At 37.4% G+C, this 22062-nt stretch overlaps 1 protein-coding gene across 1 annotated transcript in view; it reads left to right on the top strand.

Moving 5' to 3' along the window:
* CA10 (carbonic anhydrase 10) overlaps positions 1-22062 on the top strand; it is a 200911-nt gene that overhangs the window by 69512 nt on the left and 109337 nt on the right. The window contains exon 5 of the mRNA XM_082774689.1: positions 8878-9020. Coding sequence (XP_082630815.1) covers positions 8878-9020 — 143 coding nt within the window. The remainder of the gene's footprint in view (positions 1-8877; positions 9021-22062) is intronic.

Genomic DNA, 22062 nt, shown 5'->3' with positions numbered 1-22062 from the left:
AGCTTTGGTAAACTCACTGTGGACACAACATCCCCTGGCAGGGCCATAGCATTGTGGAATGGGGTCAGAGAAATCTGATTACTCTAGAAAATATGAGAGCATAGAACATCACTGTTACTGTCTTGAACTGTCATTACAGATGAGAACTGCAGCACTCAGCGGTGAGCTCTGTGCTTGCTCCTCGCTTGTCTTGGCAAGTCAGCAGAGCCAGGACATTTCTGCATTACGTGCTGTCATTAGCTGTAAGAGTCCTGTTGTACACAGCTACAAGAAATTCTCGAGAGGCCGCTGTCACCCACAAATGTTTTAGAGATCAGGACCACTTAACCCTTACTGATGTTCCTTACATACTGCCCTTAAGTTTCAGTGCCAGGCTTCTCCAAACTGAATCCCGTAATGCCCTGCAGTTTCTGAACATGATGCTTGTTATGTCCAGGCTAATGAACAAGTGAAGCACTAAACAGATGCAGACATATTCAGTTTGTCAAGAAATTATTAGCTTCTGACTTACTACCTGAGCAGAGTATTAGTAAGTCTGCTGTGAAGCACTGCAGCATCCACTACTCCAGAAAGAACACTTGTGGAAGAATAAAACATTACAAGAACTCATATTTATGTTCCTTCTTTCATTTATATTTTTCAGCAAAAGGATCAATAATATCCTGAAGACTTTAAAATAAAGCTGAATCTCTAGGACTTAAATTATTTGCTGAATAAGCAGTCTCTCTCTTTCCTTTAAAAATGTTTTAAATTACTTTATCTGAACAGTTTTCTACTGTGTCCCAATTTCATCTATTTGAAGCTTTCTTCACTTTTCTTCTGGATCTTCTCTAAAACCTTAGTGCTCTTACCCTGCCTCAGATCAGTCGCTCATTTTAGCAGCAACAAAGTCCCCAGATTTACAAATTGAAAAACAACACAAACAGAAAAATGAAAGATGAAACATGAAGAGGAAAAGTAGCGTTTAGAAATACGCAAAGCTCAAAACCTGGGTATCTTACATTTCAGTTTAAAGGACAGAATGACCACCACAGCTCTTTTGCTTTTCTTTTGCCCTTTCAGTCTACCTATAAATCCAGGACAAACTCTTCCTCTTCTCCACCCCACAAGTTACAACGTACATCAGGCAAATTTACTCAGTTGTGATTGCCAACTTGTTCTTTGCCTGCTTCAAGGGGAACGTGTTGAACCATGGCAGTGACTGATCACTGAGAGACTGACTGGGCTCGATGAGAAGCTGCCAGCTAGTGGCGAGTAATTGATGCAGCTAGTTACTCATACAGGCATCCCAGGCACCGGGGTACCATGGGCAGATATAAGGGAGACGAACGTTTTAACTGAATGGCAGGCAAGCAGGGATCCATGCCGCATGGACTCTCAGTATCTTGTGTTCTTTGAGAAAAGGGGGAGAGGGTGGTGCTTCCCTCCCTCCTCCCCCACCCCCATCTTTTACTTTTTAGCTCTTCTACAAAGAAGGATTTCTTTTATCCAAGACTAACATTCAATCTATGCCATCCCCACTAAACAGCTCGGTTTCTTTAACCTTTGAAGCAAACTGTCCTTGAACCTGTTTTCATCAGTTTCATTTCTTGCCATAGTTATTCTAAATCTTTGAGCAGTGTGATCTTCACTAATGTTACAGAGATAAATAGTTTTTCCCAAGACTGTATCTCCTTTCTGAATGAGAGAAAGAACGTTATATTTTCAAAACAGTAGTAACAAAGACCCTAGAAGATGCTCACTGAAGCTGCTGGACATACCTCTGCCTGTAGACACACCACTGCCATATTAATAATGCAAAAGATGAGAGAATGGGAAAGGCATCTATAAGTACCTTTTAAGTAGCTGACCTGTATTTTGGGAAAGGCTAAAGTAGTGTGTGACTGTACAGTTTTAGGGTACGTGTTAACTGTCCACATTGTGACACACAGGATCTAATTACATACTGTTGTATAACTGCTCTCTACCTTATCATTAACATGGTTTACAAATGTGAGTTAGTTTGTTCTTATCAGTGGGATGAAGGAAGTTGTGGCGTTATCTACACTGGTATCCCAAATGTGTACATGAAAATAAGCAAAAGCTTTGCAAGGTTAGAGGTCACTAATTGTGATTACTAAATACTTTTTTCCAGGTAATAGCTTTATTGGAAGAAAATGCTTAATTAGGCAGAAATGAGCAGCTATAATTTAAAAGGTAAATCGAGAAAAGTATTGCAGAGTGTCTGTATTAAAGATACACTTTTAAAAAGTATATTTTTAGAATCTTAACCCCTTGTATACCCCTTCTAGTTTTTTCCCCTCATTTAGCCAGTGGAGCTATTGAACTTTTCCTGTCATTGAGAATCCTCCATACAAAGGGAAGATGACATTTGAACAGCCCAGTATGGAACGACTAGTATGCTGCTGCTGAGTTCTTCATGATTCCTACTTTTTGATATGTTTCAAGATCTAGCAGTGAAGAAATTTATTTCTTTTCGATAATGGCAGTGCTGTCTTATTCTCAGTGATCTATTTCAGCTATCAACTTTTTGCTTGTTAAAAAGAAATCGGAATACTTTCAGTTCTCAAGTTTGAAGCCATTATGATACTGTCTGATATTACTGCGGTCTGGAGATTTCTGTGACCAATTACTTACATGAATGCCATTCTATACTCTGTCATTTCTTTAGTGTCCCCGATTTATCTCTCAAAGCCTTTATGACTTTACATTTGGCTTTTATGTAGAAGCAAAGCAGGTCATGTGGTTATCCAGAGGCATTAGTATGGTAATTTTCTTCAAGTTGAGTAGGTGGAAATAATTAATGGACTGCTTTATTGATGTACATAGATAGCTGATTCTCTCTGTGGTTTCAATTCCCAGCTTCAATAAAGTAGCTTGAGATTTTATCTGAGGGACCAGTAATTACACAGGGCAAGAATAATTGCTGCACAAATACAATCTGATTGTGTTTCATGCTATTGCCAAGGCTGATGTTAAAGCTTAAATATATAAACAAGAACTGCTGCATGAATAAGTTGACTCCTTTTATTTAAACTTGTGGACTCTAGAGTAACTTAAATTCACAAAATCTGTGCTCTTGAAAGCTGAGAAAATTTCAAGGAGAAAGTTATAGTCTTATTGTAGCACAGATAACTTCCCTGTCTTGTCTAGATCTCATCTCCTATAATGGACTGTGATCAGTAGCAGAAGCCTTGGGAAAAATAAGCAACTATTAAACAATATTTCCTTTTGCTTCCAGCAAGTTGCTATTTAGGGTTTCTCTGGAACGAATAGCTCAATTCTTCAGTCCTGTTCTCTGTGGGGAGGGAAAAGGTGGAAATTAATACCACGTGCCTGTTTGCTTTTAGGTCTGGAGACCTGCAAGTCGAATACTCCTTAAGTCTCTTCAAAAATATGATCTTATTTGCTTTTTATCCTCTGAAACAGCACAGATTTTAAGTGATGATTTTGGCAATTCAAGTCACCATGGTATTCATCCAAGAGTTCTGACTGACCTCAGTGATTTTTTTTATTTTGTCAGTTTATACTGAAAGTAATTTTCTGATGCTCAAGTTTGAGACAGTTTCTCAGATTCATTCCCCATAAACAAGCTCCCATCTGGGAACCTCCCTTGGCACCTTTGTAAGCAATAAGGAGAGGAATTGATATAGCTTTGCTGCTACATTATCTTTCATGTGCTTCTTTTACAACAATCAGCTGGTCCTACAGACTCTGACAGGATCCTTGCCTCTCATACACTTGCGAGAAGTTGTTAGTGGTTTTTATGACTTTAGCAAATTGTTCTTCAATATCTTCCCTTGACTTGTCTTATTTTAGTTTTATATTTAACATGTCAGAGTTATCATCTTTTCCATTTTTCTTATTTGAACACCGTTTTTTGAAGGATGCTCTTACTTTCGCTGCTTTCTTCATTTTTGTTGACGCTTACTGAGTTTTCCTTGACCCTATTTAAACAGAGGCTCTGAATAAACACACAACACCCAGTTTGGCTTATACTCCAGCAGTACCAGCGTCCACTTTACCATTTAGTTCCTTTTCTTAAAGGTGCTACACAAAAATCCACTATATAAGGGTTTTTAACTTATATATGAAAATATTAAATTCAGTATAGTATTATCTATTATCACACTTTCCTCCCAGACATCCTCTATTTGTTCTGCTGCAATTCCATCTCATCTACTTACATGAGGCAACAAGGAACATTTTGGAACAGCTCCTGTGTTCTACTCTAAACTCAGAAGCTATAGTGAGAAACACTGGGATATTTCCTGGATATTAAAACTTTGCAGTCACACAGAGAGTCACAGAGTCATTTCAGAATGAAAAACATCTGGGATTTCCATGCAGCAAACTGACAACCCGGAGCAGCCTTACTACAGTATGAGCCCCAGGAGCACTCTGCCCCCCAGAGCCAGGTGTGCAAGAAGTGCCAAGTTGTCCCCCACTCTGGATGCACCTCTTCTCCTCTGAGCTAGACCAAATCTCTTTCAGCCAGTGCCTCACAAGGACTCTTCAGAAAGCACCTCAGAGAGGTTCTAGTTAGACTTGTGGCTTTGCTAAGAGCAAGGTGCAGAAAGAGAACAGGGCAGAACCCAAGCTTCTTCATAAATAAGCCCTCCAATGCCAGAGAAAAACTGGGAGACAGTACTTAGCTGTCCCCAACCCTTTCATGACCTAGAACTATCAATCTAGAATCTTTTTCGAAGATCAAGTAATATTTCAGATGTAGTACACAGCATGCACCTCTGATCCCATACTAGGAAAATCTGTGCCTCTCCTCTCACAGCATGGAGATTTGTTACTACTGCCTCCTCCACGTCCTTACAGATACTCAGAAGCCATCTGGAGATGGTGCTGTGCACCTGGTACTGCGCAGCCCTTCCTGAGCAGGGCCCAGATGACCTCCAGAGGTCCCTTCAAACCTCAGCCATTCTGTGATTGTGTAACACGGGTGCATACTGCTACATGTCCAACGCACAGTACAGACAGTTCACACTTATCTGCGAGTTCACTGTACCTACAGAAGGGCATCCTTATCGGACACTTGGCATTCATTACTTTGCTTTTCCTCTTGAGATGCATTTATTCAAGCAAATCCACAGTAGTGATCACTAGGAGAATTGCATTCAATCCTTACTTTATTGTTCTAGCTGCTGTTATTTCACTGTTGTTATGCATAGGTTTGGTGAAAGCCATCAGAATCCCTCATTCTATCGTGTCACGCTGATACTAGAGCATCTTCATATATCTCAATATAACTTGTTCCCAGTAAATTGAAAAAACTAGCAGCTGCAATAAGATCCAGGCTATGAATAAGTATGTCAGCAATTTTTGCATAGGTATAATAAAATGTGATCCTCTCACCTCCTCCCCACATAACACACACAAAACCCGTTGTCCGTAGTGCACAAACACACAAAGTAAATAGACTGAATTTATCCAATTTTCTTTCTGTTATGAGAAGGCTGAAGGCATGACACTGGTCAGGCAAAAACTTGTCACCTCATATCTGTGTAACATGTTCGTGAGAAATGAGCTCAAGCAGTGGAAGTTCAGGAGAATTTATAGACAAAGGCAGAGATGACATGATCAATATACCAAAACTTTTGGCAGAATGACCAGTAGCTGGAGAACCTTGTTAAATGAGATTGTAAACTACTGTGTGGGCTGCATGCGAACTAACTCATAAGAGCAGCTGCTGGACAGCACAGGAGCTGGGCTGCTGTCAAAAATGCTTCAGAGGTCCACACACAAAGATGCAGTGTATTCCCACTCACACAAGACCAGATATTTATGGAAATACAATGCAGGTAATCGTGATGAAGGAGGTGTTTCATTAAGGACCTACTCTCTAGTAGAACGTTCCCTGATAGTTAACCTGGAATAATAGAATAACGAATATTTTGCTGTGTTTTCCTAAATTCAGCTACTAATTTCTTTAGGCTAATCAGTTAATTCGGTACTTATATTTAATTTAAGCCTTGGTTTTCTACATGAATACTGCTGGGATTTTCCATCGTGGTTCTGAATACTTTTCTATTACTTTGAGCATCTAAGCAGCAATACTAATTACTTTAATTAAATATAATTAGACGTTAATATTGCATGATATCCCCATCCACTAGTTAACTTAGGTGTGCAGCCTTAGGTCAGTCTTCCCTAATTAACCTTCGGTTGAAGCATAAGCGAAGTCTTCCTGATCACAGAGGAAAGTTTACCATTGCTGTACTTTCCATCCAACCGCATATAATAGAGATAGCACCAAGCACATCTTGAAGAGATGCTCAAGCATAAGCTACCCAGGCATTTAGAAAGACATCAAAGATAACAGCACAAAGTTATGTGTTTAGGTGACAAGACTAACCTTTCCTGTGCAGCATCAAGTCAGACCTCCACCTCCTTGACTTCCCAGCAGTGGGCCAGCATGACCAGCAGTGCACAGAACACAGAGTTGCCCTGTCAGGAACAGAAGGGACATTATGAAACATCCACTCATAAAAGATATTTTCCATCATGGCTCTTCTGGGACAATCTCAGTTACATCATAAGTTCTTTAAGTAATACAAACTTGAAGATAATGGATAGTTTGCTTACCATTTTATTGCCCTTACCATATCAGGCTTGTTTCTAAAATGCTTGCTAAAGAACTATGCACTTTTAACAATACCAGCAGTATTCCTGCCCAAAAGATTTTTAGAAACCATCTCAGTAACATATTTCCTTTTAAATGTTTTCTCTCTTGAACCTACAGTTCTACAGTTTCACTATTAATGTTTTGTTTGAATTAACACCACAGTGGGATCTGTCAAGGTAAACCTGATCATCTCGATTAAGCGAGACTTAATTTAGACCTCTACATAAAGAGGGATTTTTTCTCTGATGAAATCCATAGTGAGATCCTGTGGTATTTCCCTTAAGAAAAAGGGCACACAAATAATGAGATATACTTTGTTTTACTTTAAACTGTACTGCATTTATTTTATTCATTCTCAGCGCATTAGCACTCTTGCTTAGTATACTCTGGAAACTCCTGAAGTTACCTAAGTTTCCTAGGGAAGTAGACATTGACTGGTAGAGCAGACAGAGGAGGTGCAGGTGCACAGACTAGAGATGAGAAGAAAAAAAAAAAAAAAAGCATTCACTGAAAAAGGAGTTTTCAGGAATTTTATAAAAGAAGTAATATCTATGAACAATAGCTTGTAAGCTACAGCAATAGGCTGATACTCCACCGCAAAACACTTTTCATTGCTTCTGTGTAGATACTTAAGCTAGAGCTTTGCTGTGCAAGCAACATCCTGAGAAATCCTAATGATCATTTACTTTCATAGCACAGTTAGACATGAAGTTATATACTAACTTACAGGTTAAAATTAAACTTCGATTGGGTCAACATTAAACTTTGAGGGCAAAAAAATGAGCTGTTCTATAAGGCATAACACAAAAACACAAGTATCAGCCACTGTCCTGAGGCTACACTACTTAGAAGATATTTTCCTCCTGTCTCTCCACAAAGAAATACCTTCCCAGTGCATTAAGTCCAATGCAAATGGACTTATTTGGGTCAAATCCAAGCAACGCTCTATGCAGGTTCTTACTAGAATAACTAAAAATTGGAGGTAGAAGCAAGTATTCACACTACAAAGCCCTCCAAACAGCAGGCTGTAGCAACCACAAGGCTTTTTATAAGCAGGGATGGGTTGTGTGCAGCTCCACCCTCTAGGCAAAACACCTGTGCTTCTGCCCCAGGGGATCAGCCATGGGCTCCTTCCCCCAGCCTGGGTTTGTAGCCTTTGTCACACAGTTGATTATAAGAATGCTGGGAGGCTCAAAGGTTATGAAAACTTTCAACAAAACATAAAAAGAAAAAAGGAAAACCAACAAAGAACAGCAACATGAGCATCTCTGAAATACCCACCTGCTACACAAAACCACACAGAATAATTCTGATAAAGTCGAAGTTGCCTTATGTACTTTAGACAGGGATAAAGTGTACACCTAAGTTTGAATCTGTCTCCGTGTATTTTATTAGTTGCTTATTGCTCATTTAGTCAGGATTTTTTCAGCATCCAGTGAGAGGCTGACATTGTCTGTAAATTGCAGATTAGATACAATATGAACCTTCAACCTGCGGTTATCTGATGAGAAGCAGTACGTAGCTAATCAGATCACATTTCTTCCTTTCCCAGTCAGGGGCACAGAACCTTTTAGAGGAACTCGGCTTGTCAAAAATCAGGGCTTCCTCCGTGTCCCAAACCATTGCACATACAGGAAAGGAACTATCACCACCAGAGCATGGCTTTTCCAATGAGAATTTTTTTTAGATCATAATTCTGACTTAAGAAAAACTTGGGTGAATGGAATGGAAATGAACAGAACCTGTCTAGAGAGCAGGCCTGTTCTCTGGGATCACACTGTATGTTTCTCCTACAATTATGCTGTATTTTTTAATGAATTCTACTAAATATAAAAACTTTTAAGGAGTTGAGTAAAACAGAATGGTTTCAGTCCAATGACACATTGTATGTATGTAAAATTAGCATAAGGACAAATGAGTCACATACCTATGCTAAGTAAATATTCTATAAGACTGGCAACAAAGAAGCTATTTATAATTGAATCTGGGATTATAGCTAGGTACATTCATAAAGGCAAAAAAATACACCTTCTTTCCTGATACAAAAATATATGAAACAATATGCTTTGGTCTTTGTGTAGGAAGTTTTAAATATCAATTGCTAGATGAATTTGCCAGTGTTCACTTCCAATGTGTGCATGCAGAGAGTATGGCAAGTTTAATTGTCTGGCTATTTGCCTTGCATGTATTTCTCTACTTTTTCCAGACTTTTCTTAACTTGCACTTTTTTTGTTTTACAGTTCCCTCCTTTTGGGGTTTGGTGAACTCAGCTTGGAATCTTTGCTCTGTTGGGAAAAGACAGTCACCTGTCAATATTGAAACCAGCCATATGATTTTTGATCCCTTCTTAACACCACTTCGCATAAACACGGGGGGAAGAAAGGTAGGTGTTCTATCATGTTCTGGTATAAAAACAAGACATTAATAGACTTACAAACATTTGCTGTACTTTATATTTCTAAAGCATTTACACTTCTATCTCAGTTGGATCTGAGGCAGAATAAGAGCAACATAATCCTTTGCAAATTGTTCAATTTCATTCACCATTGGAGAGATAGCAACCATATATTTTCAGATGTCTTCTAGCCCATATTTATAATTTCATATGAACTATTACATGAAACTCTGCTGTCTGGAAGACAAGCATCTCATTTTTAGAAACTGTGTGTTTATAATTAAATTTGGTGTTCACCCTGAATGGCATTATAAAGCCATTATTCTAAAAGTGTTGTTTAAGATGGCCAGAACCTTCTTTTATTCATCTAAATCAGGATCACATTGCAGTAACGTCATGTTAGGAAGGGATGACTGACTTTATTTGTATTAAGAAATAAAGGGAACTATGTGATGCATATCCGATGACGGGACAAGCAGATAAACATGTTCAAAAAATAACCTAGTTTCTGTGTTATCTGGAGAGTATTAGCACTTAGACTCATAGGAAGATTTTTTTTATTGGACATATCTGGACATACATTAATTAGAAAATAAAATGACATTTATTTCAATAGATCATAAGTAAATGTCCAAAGACCTTGGATCGGATGGCAATGATAGGTTGACAAAGACTTTCTCAGCTTAAAATAATATTTTTCAGATAAAACCAGCATGGTAATTCCTTGTTGAAAAGTGACTGACATGGCTGACTAGATTGTTAAAATCTGTTTCTGACCAATAATACTTTTTAAATGCTGTATATAGAAACCTTATCTTGCCTAACCAGATTTGGGAAGTTTATCTTAAAAAAATGAGGTGTGCAACCACAGTCATCTTGGGTTAGCTAATGTGTCTACCTGTGGCTCAGGAACCTAGACATGCTGTTCAAACAGGTGGAGATTGTTGTCTGAGGTACGTGTACACACCAGAACACTACTGATAGGTCCTCAGATCTTTTTATACTGTATCTAAGTTATGGTAGAAGATAAAATTTGTACAAGCTTTTTATTGTAGTAAAAAACTCAAGTTCAGTAATGTTTCTACAAGTTTTTGCAACTCAGATATTGCAGTGTTGTGCTAATACATGCATATAGGTCAAAGTAATTCACCAGAAATTATTTATGGCTATGAATTTTAAAAACACTCAAGTATGTGCATTTGTGCTTGCTGACTCAGAGCTAATAAGCAGAATTAAAACTTTTATATGTCAGTGTATAACATAAAAAAAAATGTGGCAAGTTAGGAAATCTAGCAGATTTGGATCCCAAGCATGTTTCACTCTTAGTAGTCTCCTTTCATACCAGTAGCATATTTAGGGACATTTTACATACATTGTTCTTAAAATGATTTTCTGCATTGCTGAGGTTAGGTACCAATTCATTCTTCCCTTTTATGTTTACTAAACAATTATACTTACTAAAAATTAGGGGTGCAGACAAATTTTAGTACTGAAAGAATCAGCCACTTTCATTTCTGAGATACATTTTGTTCCAAAATTACCATGCCGAGTGAAATATTAATTTGAAATTAATTTGATTATCCTTAATGATTTTATTATTTTTTTACTAAAGAATATTTTCACAGTATGGAAGCTTAAGAGAAATCCTCAAATCAATTAGATTTATCAATTCTGTTCATTCAACTGGAGGGTTTCTATTGTTCAACTCTCAAATTATTTTACAAATGAAACATCTTTTTCCTAGTAGAGCCTGTTAGTACACTTGGAAACAATCATTAGTTTTAATTTTTCTTTTTTGTTTGTTTCTTCCCCTACGTGGGCATGTTTAAAATGGTAGTTTAAAGATTGGTTGCTGATTCTATGTGGACAGTTCTTCTATTCAGTCTCTGTAACACAAAGCAATGCAAATGAAAAAGCACAGTGACTTACAATATTGGAACTAGCAGAGATTCTAACAAAAGATTATTCCAAAATGATTTATCTTCTCCCGTTGTCTTGACAAATTAGATTTCTTCTGGAAAAAAAAAAAAAAAAAAATGAGATGGGAATTTGCTCTGTACTTCCCATTGAACTTCTGGTGGTACACGTGCACATAGGCCAGAATTGATGCAAACTTCCTCAGAGAAATGAGAAAATGGTATTATTGTTACTTACTGAAGGACAGTAATGCTCCCAACTATGGTCCAAATTTCAGGGGAATATGCATATTTTGCTTTTTACACAGATATGCATTGATATTTTTCATTTTGATACAAAAAAGGAGCTGTATCAATTTTGCTATTTATGTAAAGAATGACATTTTTCAGGTTATTTACAAACTACAGTATGACATAATGCAATAGCCAAGAAAAAAATTAATGCCCATTGTCAGTGAATCAAAGCAAGGAGTTTCAGACTATTTAATGTCTTCAGCAGTTCTAAGAATTTAACTGGGTTTTATGCCAGTTCAGGATGAAGCAAATATCTGATTATTAATAAAATATCAGAAGCATGAAGGGCCTGGGAGATGTTATATCAGTAATGAGATATTCTTATCGTACTCACAAATGTTATCCTGCTGCTGTCAAGCAGTGATAGCTTTCTATCACGTTATGAGAACAGGATTTGTGCTAGTTATGGCTAATCTATTTTAGAGATATTTCTAAAATGGCTGAATCAAAATTCTCCTTTAAGGAAAAGATTGCAATTTGATGCCTTAAAAAAAAATCTTTTCTCATAGTTAAGGCTTCAGTGCCGAGTTGATTTGGCAGGTAGTATATTTATGCTCACTTTTTGGGTAATGTGTTTTATATGTTAAATACTAAGGTGCGTTTCATGTGGGCTGAAGCACTTCAGTTTTCAGGGCAATGAACCAATTGGTATAGCAGCCAGGGAATTTCGTAGACAAGTCTTTACTGTGATTATGCTGTACACTAAAGAAATTTATGGAACCGATCCTAAGAAAAATGATGAATAAATAAAAAAGGTGGTTGATGTGGTTTCAAATCAAAGTTATAATAAGCTAACTTAAATACACATGAGACAGGTAGTCGCATACAGAGACAAAATTATACATAGCTTGTGAAAAGGGAGCTGGAATAGTCATGCCTTAGGAGAGCAGCTAGAGGGAAGGAAGCTTTCATACCAGTTACTCCTGAAACAGTAACTTCACATTTTTAACAAAGATTTCTTCTATGAAAGTAGAAATCGTTTTTGAGTTCTGATTTTGAAAACCACATTTCTACTTTGTGTTCTTCACTTTTTTAATTAACTTAAGAAGGAACAGAAGATGTTCACCCCAGGAACAAAATTCAAGACCAGTGTAGAGCAATTCAAGCAATGCTGGGCAACTTGCTCACACACTTAGTATTTCCTCCAAACTCTTTCATTCCCTACCACTGGTTTCTCTTGGGGCTTTATTTTTTGGGGTTGTAGAATGTTGCTTAGTTTCTGTAAACCAGTGACCTGTTTAGTTCTCAATCTCTACAACAACAGACCAAAACTGTTCCAAACCATTTCCATTACTCAATTTATCAGGACTCAGAATTCCACTTTTAAGTTCTCACCTTTCTAGCCTCTTTCATCAGAGAGTTTATTTCAGTATTAGTAGTGGAAGACACTTTAGTAAACTGTATTGAGGCATTCCTGCGATTTTTTAGACCACTTGGGAAAAAAATATATATTCATGTTCCTAAAGAAAAGGAATGGTCTAAAAGGAAAGTATGAAGAAAGAATATTACTGTCTACCTACTCCACAGCCTACCAGGTGCCTGTGGCCTGTTACACAGCAGGTGAGTTTGTATGTCTGACCTGAGGCTGAGAAGAAACTTCTTCCCAATCCATTCAGAAGCAAATGGGATTGCAATGCAATTTACCAAATATACCTTTGATCCAATTTGCACAATAAAGATCCAGTGAGCAACAGTATGTTGCTTTATATGCTGTTAAACCATTGCAGTACAGTATCAGCTCATGCGATTTACAATTCAAGAATAGTCAGATGTTATTCTGAATTGTTTTGTGCTATTTTCTATGTTTGTGCTTCTCCATTTCCTCAGAAAGTGGCTTTTCAGGTCCTCAAGGCTGAATATCATTGATACAGCTAATTGGATTTCAAGATCCAGAATCTCAGCACAAGATACTTAATGAGTTTACATGCAGATAAATTCCCCCAAAGAAATGCTGCTTTTGAGGAAACTCCCAAAGTTTCAGCTCTCTCTCAGGCCCAGATTTGTCTCTTGATTATCCATTTTAGTGAATTTAACACACAGCCCTTTTCAGATAAACAGCCCTTTTTTAATAAACAATACAAACACTTATTAATATGCAAATCACACTTCTCCACTCTGTCACAAAGGAAAATACGGTTTTACTTTCTCTACTTTTTTTCTTTGGATTCACATAAGCACCAAGGCAACCAGCAACAGCACAACACTTCACTTTACTGCCGAGCTGCTGCAGGCGCGTGCCATTTGGGCAGCAAGCACAATGGATTTCAGTCTCCAAAGCAGGGCTTTCTGGACCATCACGTGTGTACTACTACTAGTAGCAGATGAACAAATCTCATTTTGCACTGAGCTGGTCCTCTGCTGGGATTTCCTCCTTCATTCACCAGCACTGGCAGTCTCTCTTCTCCAAGTCCTCTGCCTTTGTTCCCCCAAAACTTGTTCTCTGTAAGTTCCAGTGTATCATTTCACACTCACCTTCCAACAACATGTATGCCACTTCTGCCTTTAGATTTTTAAGTTCTTGGGGATAGTGCACTTTGCTTTATTGATGGGATGTTAAGATCTCTTCAGGAAATCTTTTTAACCAACTAGCAGTTTTTTCCCTGTTCTTGGCCTTATTTTTTTTTCTCCTAAAACATGTTAAGTAACAGCATTTGCTTTAGACACTAAGCGAATCCCTGCCGATTAATTAAACCCTGTCATGTAAGCAGCACCCTGTGTTACTAATCATTTTAGGTCATATTCGAGGACTTAAACTGTTGTTTACAGCAGGTGAAGTTCTGTTTAAAATCACTTTATTTTTAAGATAAGGAAGAATGTTGTGCCTGATTTTGACCTCTGAGGAGATGAACAGATTAATGTCTGCTAGCCAAGGGCTGTTAGATACATTCACTAGCTCAGTGTACATAAATGAAATTTGCTCAGTAAAATCCATAAGTCTGCCTACTTATAAGGGCATTAATGAATGCAATCACACATTAGTTAAATTAATATATTTATAAATAATGGCTTCATCCTATGCATCACAAGATAATGGTAATATTTAGCAGTTTCTAAACTAAAATAGGGTGGAAGAGAAGAGATTTATGAATTGAAATCAGCTAATGGTTTCTTTGCCAGCTAGTTCTGATTCCACACTGATCAATCAATTCAGAGTATTACTAGCATTTTTCTCAAGAGTGCAATATATGACAACTGCCAAGCTTTGCTTTGGTGATTACTAAAAGGACAGATACTGGTGTGAACCATATTTCAGCACTGCAGGAATATAAAAAATGAATTGTTAGAAATGGTCCAGGAGGAATGGATAGCAATAAGACATCAATGTCATCTGTAAACTGATTTGTGATGAATTTGTAGAGAGCTTACTAATATGATGTTTTGATTTAGAGCGGCTTTAGAAAGTCAGAAGTCTGATGCAAATATCAAAAACTTTAATGAATAAAAAATGTGATACAGTATTGCTGCTTAAATGATTTCTAATACTTCTACAGTGTTGTGTGTTCTCAGATATATTTGTAAGTGAACATAAAATGAAACTAGCAGTTTAAAATAACTGTTGTTTGTTAGTCCTCGTCACTATTTAGAACAGGAAAAAATGTATCTTTTCAAAAGCACTTAGGAAAAAGCATTTATCTAGGTGCTAGATCTGTCTATTTGCAGGGTCTTCTGCTTCCTTATCACTTCAGTGATCCCATCTTAAGACTGAATTAATTTGGAATATGTGGGAACCCAGATGTTTTCCTAAATTTTTGGTTGTCTACAACGGTGGAACACCACTAAAATCGTGAAGGATCCTGAAATAGCACTGGAATCCTGAAAGAGCACTGGAATGCACTTCTACATCTTCTTCATAGTAGATGAGGAGGTTTTGTTGCTGCAATACAGTTCCTCTTCTTGCCATTTAATCTTGTCCAGTGTCATAAAACAAACTCACTTGTCTGCCATGGGAAATTTCCTAGGAAAGCCTAGATACAGCAGGAAGAAGTGATTTAATGGGATTATTCCACAAGCTATATGGTACCCTGGTTTGGATCTCAGGATGTCTAATTTTGACAGCAGCATCTTTCAAATGATACGTGAAACTGTATCTCAGCTTCAGTTATGTAGTAATTAAAAGCAACCCATGGTATCCTTGCAAAGACGATTATGCAAAACCTGGGAATATGTATAGCATGCACTTCCCATGTCATTGATAGGAAAACGCCATATGTATGTATACAAGAAGGGGGCAAATCTACCCTCTCGTATGCTAATTTAAGCATGCAGTAACTTAACTGAACAAATGTGTGGACAGATACGTCTCATACATTGTAGTTAGGATGTTTGAGACTATTTGATGAAACCCTAGATAAAATTTGTGATGTTGTTTGAAACATCAAGGGCATCTGCTGATGTGGACATTGGACAGCAGAACCATGAGAAGGTTAAAGAGTCAATGCTGTTATTGAAGCAGAGCTAACTGACACCAGCCATAGGTCTTGCCCACTGCTTTCTTTTTTCCTACCTTAATTGTTTCTTTTTCTTTTTAAATTGCTTTCAAATTTCTTGGAATACCTTGGAAAGAAGTACCTTGGTGGCTGGAGCAGCAGCTGGGCTCCAATTCCTAAATATTTTGATATATTCAAAGGAATTTTCAAAAGTACAAATTTGCTCTAAATGGTCTTTTTCTATCTACTAATATACATTGCGCTCTATTTTGATAGTATCTTATTTGGATTTATTTCATCCTGCTCTTAAGTCTATTTATAAACCTAGATGCTTATTTCAAACCTTGCAGAAGTAAAAGTACCATATATCTTGTCTTTGTACTGGGTTCTGTACTTGAGGCTATAACCACTATATGAAAACGCTGAAAACTTTTTTTTTTTCTCTTGCACTGCTCACACAGTAAAGGTGTACAAGTCTCCTAACACTATATACTTTACATGGAATACAGTTTTGTACTTTAGCATTGTTAAAATGTATTTCCTGGTCTCAGATTCATTCTTTTTCTTTCATTGTCCTTCCCTTTCTTTCTTTTCATTAGAAACATACAATAATTAATGTATGACATTATATTGAAACCTATTAAAATATAATATTTTCTTACAAGCAGATATTTGTGGAATAATATTAAAGAAATGCATTTTACAGACAACCTGATGTAATAAATGGGAATGAATCATATCAAAGTCCAGATATATGGAGAAGATACTAGCATATATAAGGTTATTTTTCAGCTTCCACTAGGTCAGTTAAAGCAAAACACTTGCCATGCCAACCAGAACTAATGAGAATCCACATGCCTTCCCTCCTGGTAAATCCTTGCCTCAAAGTTTTATGACTTTTTGTTCTCAATGGCAAAAGACTACAATTTGGAAAGAAGCTTTTATGATCCCTGGTTATGTATGTGAGATATGAAAATGTGAGATACTCGTTATGTTGTTATCAGTGCCATGAATGTCCTTTAGGAAGGTGATATATTCTGAATTTTAAATAACTACACAGCAATGTAGCTAACGTAATCTGTGTTTAAAAACAGCATTGCAACAGTTTCTTAAATGTTTGAGAATAATTTATACAGCATCCAACACAGATTTTCTTTTTTCTCTTTGTAATCAATGTAAGGCCAACTTGAACTTACAAGAATTATTTTGAACTGTTCATAAATAATTCTTCTTCAGTTCTTCTTATTTCAATATTAGTTTATTCCCCTATGTGAGCTCAAACAGCAGCTTCCTAGTTGGCAGGTGAATATATTTCATAGCAAACAGTTCTTATGTAAGGCACTACCTTGACTATGCACTTGGCTCTACATCGCGGGGAGTTGGTGGCAAGGCTGACTGTTAGCCATTCAGCATCCATAGCCTGCACCCATCGAATACGCGTTTATATTCAAGCCATTTTTCCTGAAGATGATTAACAAAATGCTCTGGAATTCTGTAATGGAGTGTAGCTGGGAATCAGTTTCTATGTGGGAACAGAAGGCTATGATGTATGCTATGTGTCTGCTGCCCATGTAGGCAGCAGATACATTCTGGCTGAAGATCTGAGGGTGAAAGGTGCTAAGTCAGCTTTCCAAAGAGTTACACAGACAGCAGGCACAGCAATAGCTTGTGGCCTGTTGGCTGCAGCTGTGAAGTGTGAGCTGTGAGAGATCCAGCACCTGCTGAACTGGAATCAGACATGGCCCTTAAAGAAGCTGGAGAAAAGTTTCTCTTTTGTTTTGTACATTAACTCTTACTTTCATCCCTGATGGTTAAAGCTATGAACTATGTTTTTGTTCAGTTGCAGCGATCTCAGCAAAGGAAACAATCAAGAGATGACTAATCTGTTTGACGCTGATTTATCATCAGGTCATTCACATAAAAGTTAAGAAAGTTAGGGACAAGTAAACGTGCTCTGTGGCCGGAGAATTAGCACAAAATCATTGCAAGACTGGTGATTTTGAAAGTTTTTTTTTTTTTTTTTTTTTTTGTCTCAAGCACAGCAGATAACAGTTCTCACAGTTGCATCTCCTTACATTGTTTTATACTGAAGGTAAGCAAGAAACCATCATAGTTTTGTCAGGGATTTCTGCTCGTCTTGCAACTGGAGTAGGGACTTTATAATAGACACATGTCAATTCTGCTGCAAGCTAGTGAAGACAAGGATAAATAACACTGCTGTCAGGGTGAAATACAAATTGCTTTGGTAGTCAGATGTGCCATTCAGAACTTTGAGTGTTAGAGAGAAGTGCAAGTTCATTGTTCTTCCTCTTGATACTGTTAATCACTGATTGTTGAAGGGTGAAGCAGGCAGTTTGCTTATAGATAGCGGAATTAATTGAGGTGTTTTAGAATTTGATGCCAGAAAGAAGGGTAGGGGCAAAAACTGGAACAGGGGTCAATTATCTACCACCAATGAATTAGTGGTCTAAGAATTAAAAACGTATCTGTGATCAGCAGCTCCTTGTCCAACTGAGAACTGGATGGCGAAACAGTAGGGGTATTTAACCTGTGTGTCACTCAACAGGCTGAGAAAATACCATCAATAAATGATTCTGAAGCAGGGGAAGAAAAAGTACATGAATTGGGGGTAAGAAATTGTTTTAATGTAAGAGGTAGTATATATTACAGGGGATTGCAAGCCGTACAAGGAAATTGGAAAGAGCAAATAATCTTTTGCATGTGCCCTTTTTTATTTGGGATATGCTGTTCCTGTACAGAAAATGACAGAAAATCATAGCTCATGGTATTATTACTAAGATGTGTGGCAGCCCTCTGTGTCATGTAGGTAAGTGTTTGAATTTATAAATAGTTCATTGTATGTACCTTTCAACTGAAAGCAATTATAACTAAACAGTTTTAAACCCAGCTTCTTTATCAAGTTATTGCTCATGTCCCTGAACAATAAACAGTCCCAGACTGTCAATTTAAGTCTGACAATGGAAATCTTAGCTTCTAAACTGAAAAAAAAAGTTTAACTTGTCTGCCAAAAAACACTGGGGAGTCTGTTTTAACTGACAAATACGGAGAAGATTATTAAAGAAACATTTTTTGATGTCTCCTTTTCTAAACTTGGATAAAAGAAGAAAGTGTAGAATTCTGGTACATCAGTAGAAAAATCCAAATACATAACAGTCTCATTTTCATGAGTTTTCTCTAAAATCCATTTTGTCTTTCCTATCTCAGTTTACAACATTTGTCTTGAAAGAAAAATAAGTACATTTATATGTATCTTTCTGTCTGTACGTGTATGAGACTCTCACCTTTTTCCTAAAGGCTGTATCCTATCATTCATTATTTCAGCAGTCAAATAAAAGTGAACAAGCATATAAGATTTCATCTGCAGTCTATTTTCCAGAATTTTTCAGATTCCAGAAACTCACTGTAAGACATTTGATTAAAGCATCAGTCTAAAGAAACATCATCATCTGTAAGGAAAGTCAATAAACTGTTTATTTTCTGAATTTATGTTTTGTCTCTCTTGCATCAGCCCCAGCTCTGAATAATGCTGTAAAATGGCTAAAGGGATGGCTTCTGGAAAGTTATCTTTAACTTAAATCAGTATAACTTGCATCATAACTTAAAACTAACTGAAGAAAGTTCATATGGGTGCTTATATTCCCTGAGGGGATCATTTCACAAGACAGTTGGAGCATCTGTAGTGACTATTAAAAGATAATTCTGTTTTTTCAAGAAAGATGACTCCTGGTTTCAGTGTCGCTATTATGAATTTGCAAGGTCTGACTATTTCAAAACTGCTTTTGGTACCAAGGTGAAAATGTACTTCATATAAATATAAGTAGTGCTAATCTCTAGCCTGTAACACACCACACAGAAAAAATAAAAATAAAAAATAAATCGACTGCTCTCTAACTTACTTTTTTAACAGTTCAGTGCCACCTGTCTCATGGAAGCTGTTCAGCAGAAGAGGGTGTTGCACAGAATACACTTACATAGATGGCACATTGCCACATTGATCCATTAGGGATATTTATTGGGGTTGGGGGCACAAAGGAGAAAAGTGGGCAGGGATTAATAAGGACAAATTGTGACTTCCTTGGGATATGTAGGAAAAAGGAATGGGTGTATATCCTTTACTCCCATATACTTTCCATTGTGCCCCAGCAAGCAGCTGGCGGCAGCATATCAACATTATAATTTGCCACTGATAGTATTAAATCCCTCTACTTGTATTCTGCAGTCCTCTGTTCCCTGCCACACAAACAGTGCAAAGAAATACATCGCAGAGATGAATTTAGATCACAGCAGCTTCCAGGGCTATGCCAAGGGCAGTACAGCTGTGCTGAGGTGGCACATAAAAGCTCCTTTGAAGACACTTTGCCTTAACTAAGGATTTAGCCTTAACTAAGTATTTCATCTAGTCCTATTTCATCTAGGACTATTTCAGACCTCTACCCAAAATAGCATTCAAATGTACTGTGCAAAGAAGCCTTTGGAAAAAAAAAAAAAAAAAAGATCAAAATGTGCATTACTTTTAGTCACACAAATGCCCTTTTGATATTATCAGAGCCCCTCCATATAAGTGTATTTTTGTGTTTAGTTTTGTAAAGCATATTATTTATGTGATGGACATTAATAGCTACTTTCGAGTGACTTCAGCTTTTGATGCAAATGTACATTTGTGATCTTTTCTTTCAGTGTGTTATTAAAAATGACAGTCTGCCATGGTTCCTATAGCCTGAAGACAGACTGGGATGTAAATCCCTACTTGACACATCTGGGGCCATTTACTAGGTATTGCTCAATTAGAAGTGCAGAAATACCACTAAACAGGTCTCCTGGTATGTTGCCAAGGGACGGATTCGAACGCTGGAGAGAGAAACTCTGCACCCAGAACCTCACTACCAAGAAGGATTTGACATGGCCAGAAGGCAGTGATATTGGAGAGATTCTCAGATTCAGCAGATACACAACACTAAATCCATGCCTCTAAATCTCAACTTCAGGCTTAAACCTTTGGCACTTTATCTTGTTTATTTGACATCTTCTTGCTATAAGGAAGCTACTGTCTACCCATGATAAGATGGTTGTTGTATCCAGGCTCTTTATAGAGCTTACAAACTCCTTGGTGTAAGCATATAAATAAATATAAGTATACTAGAATAATATTGTTTGGAAGCACAGAGATGTATGCCATATTTGACCATATCTATGGTCAAATTTCAGATGGAATCATCCTCTCTTATTGGGCAAAGTTGTGTGCCATCTTAGTGCCCACTTGCTATCACCCAAATGCCCTTGGTCACGGAAGTGGCTACATGTTAGTGGAATGATTTTTGTATCTAGTTTGACCTTCTGGGGGGGGGGGCTCTTTGTGGCAAAAGGTTATGCAGGTTTTCTTTTAACACTGCTCCATAAACAGAAGAAATAATGAAGCCTGGTTTCCTACAGAATCACGTTAGATTCCTTATAGCTTCTGTCCCCTCTTACCACTTCACAAATCCCCTTCATTAGAAAGCAAAGGCAGCAGATGCTGTGGCTATTTCCAAGCTCTTTGTGCCAGCCATCCTGCAAACGCACCTGCTGATTGCTCAGTTGACTGTTGCTAACAGCAATCTCTAATATCTTCATTTTACCTACCTTTTTCTAAGACAATATTTTGGTTCCTTCTACGCAGTTTTCACAAAACGCTTAGGTATCTTCTTTGTCAAAGTTGGATGAAACTGGCCAGCAGATACAGGAGTCACTGAAGGGAAAGTAGAAAACAGGTCAAAACCAGTTATTATGATGATGACTTATTTGTGATGTTTGCATCTTATTGAAATCCATGCGTGTCTATAAAGGCGGAAGCTATAGAAGCTAGGGATTTATGCACCAAAGAAATTTCTAAGGTAGATATATATTAAAGAAATTCTGTATCCTGTAGATTGCAGCTGTGAGTACTGTAGTTTTGCACATTTGGCTGCTATTTTCTCCAGTAGAAATGCATCATTTTCAGTATCTTTCAGGGAGTGCAGCACTGATAACTCAGTATTTAAGCAAAATAAAGTCAGTAAACTAATAAGAATGTAACATTGCTTGAACAAAAAATCTTAACAGCATACAAAAGATTTGTGTCTTGCCCAAGGAGTTTTCATCTGTTAAGAAAATCCAGCAGCGTTTGAACATACATTGTGTGCTGTCTTCTTACTGTTGTGATAAATTCAAGTTAGGGAGCTAAGCATGACAAAGCTTTCTGGGAACCACTGCAAAGGTGGTAAGAATGTGTAAAGACTACTATACTCATCCTGAGCAAGGTCACAGCTGAAATCCTCTTACAGTTATGTGGTACGTATCACAGGCCAAAGGTGCTCTACAGGAGAATCTCCTTAAGAAGTACCCAGGCTAGTTCAG

Source organism: Aythya marila, assembly GCF_965140915.1.
Source record: "Aythya marila genome assembly, chromosome: 18".
Taxonomy (NCBI): Eukaryota; Metazoa; Chordata; class Aves; order Anseriformes; family Anatidae; genus Aythya; species Aythya marila.
This window is presented reverse-complemented; position numbering and strand designations above follow the sequence as displayed.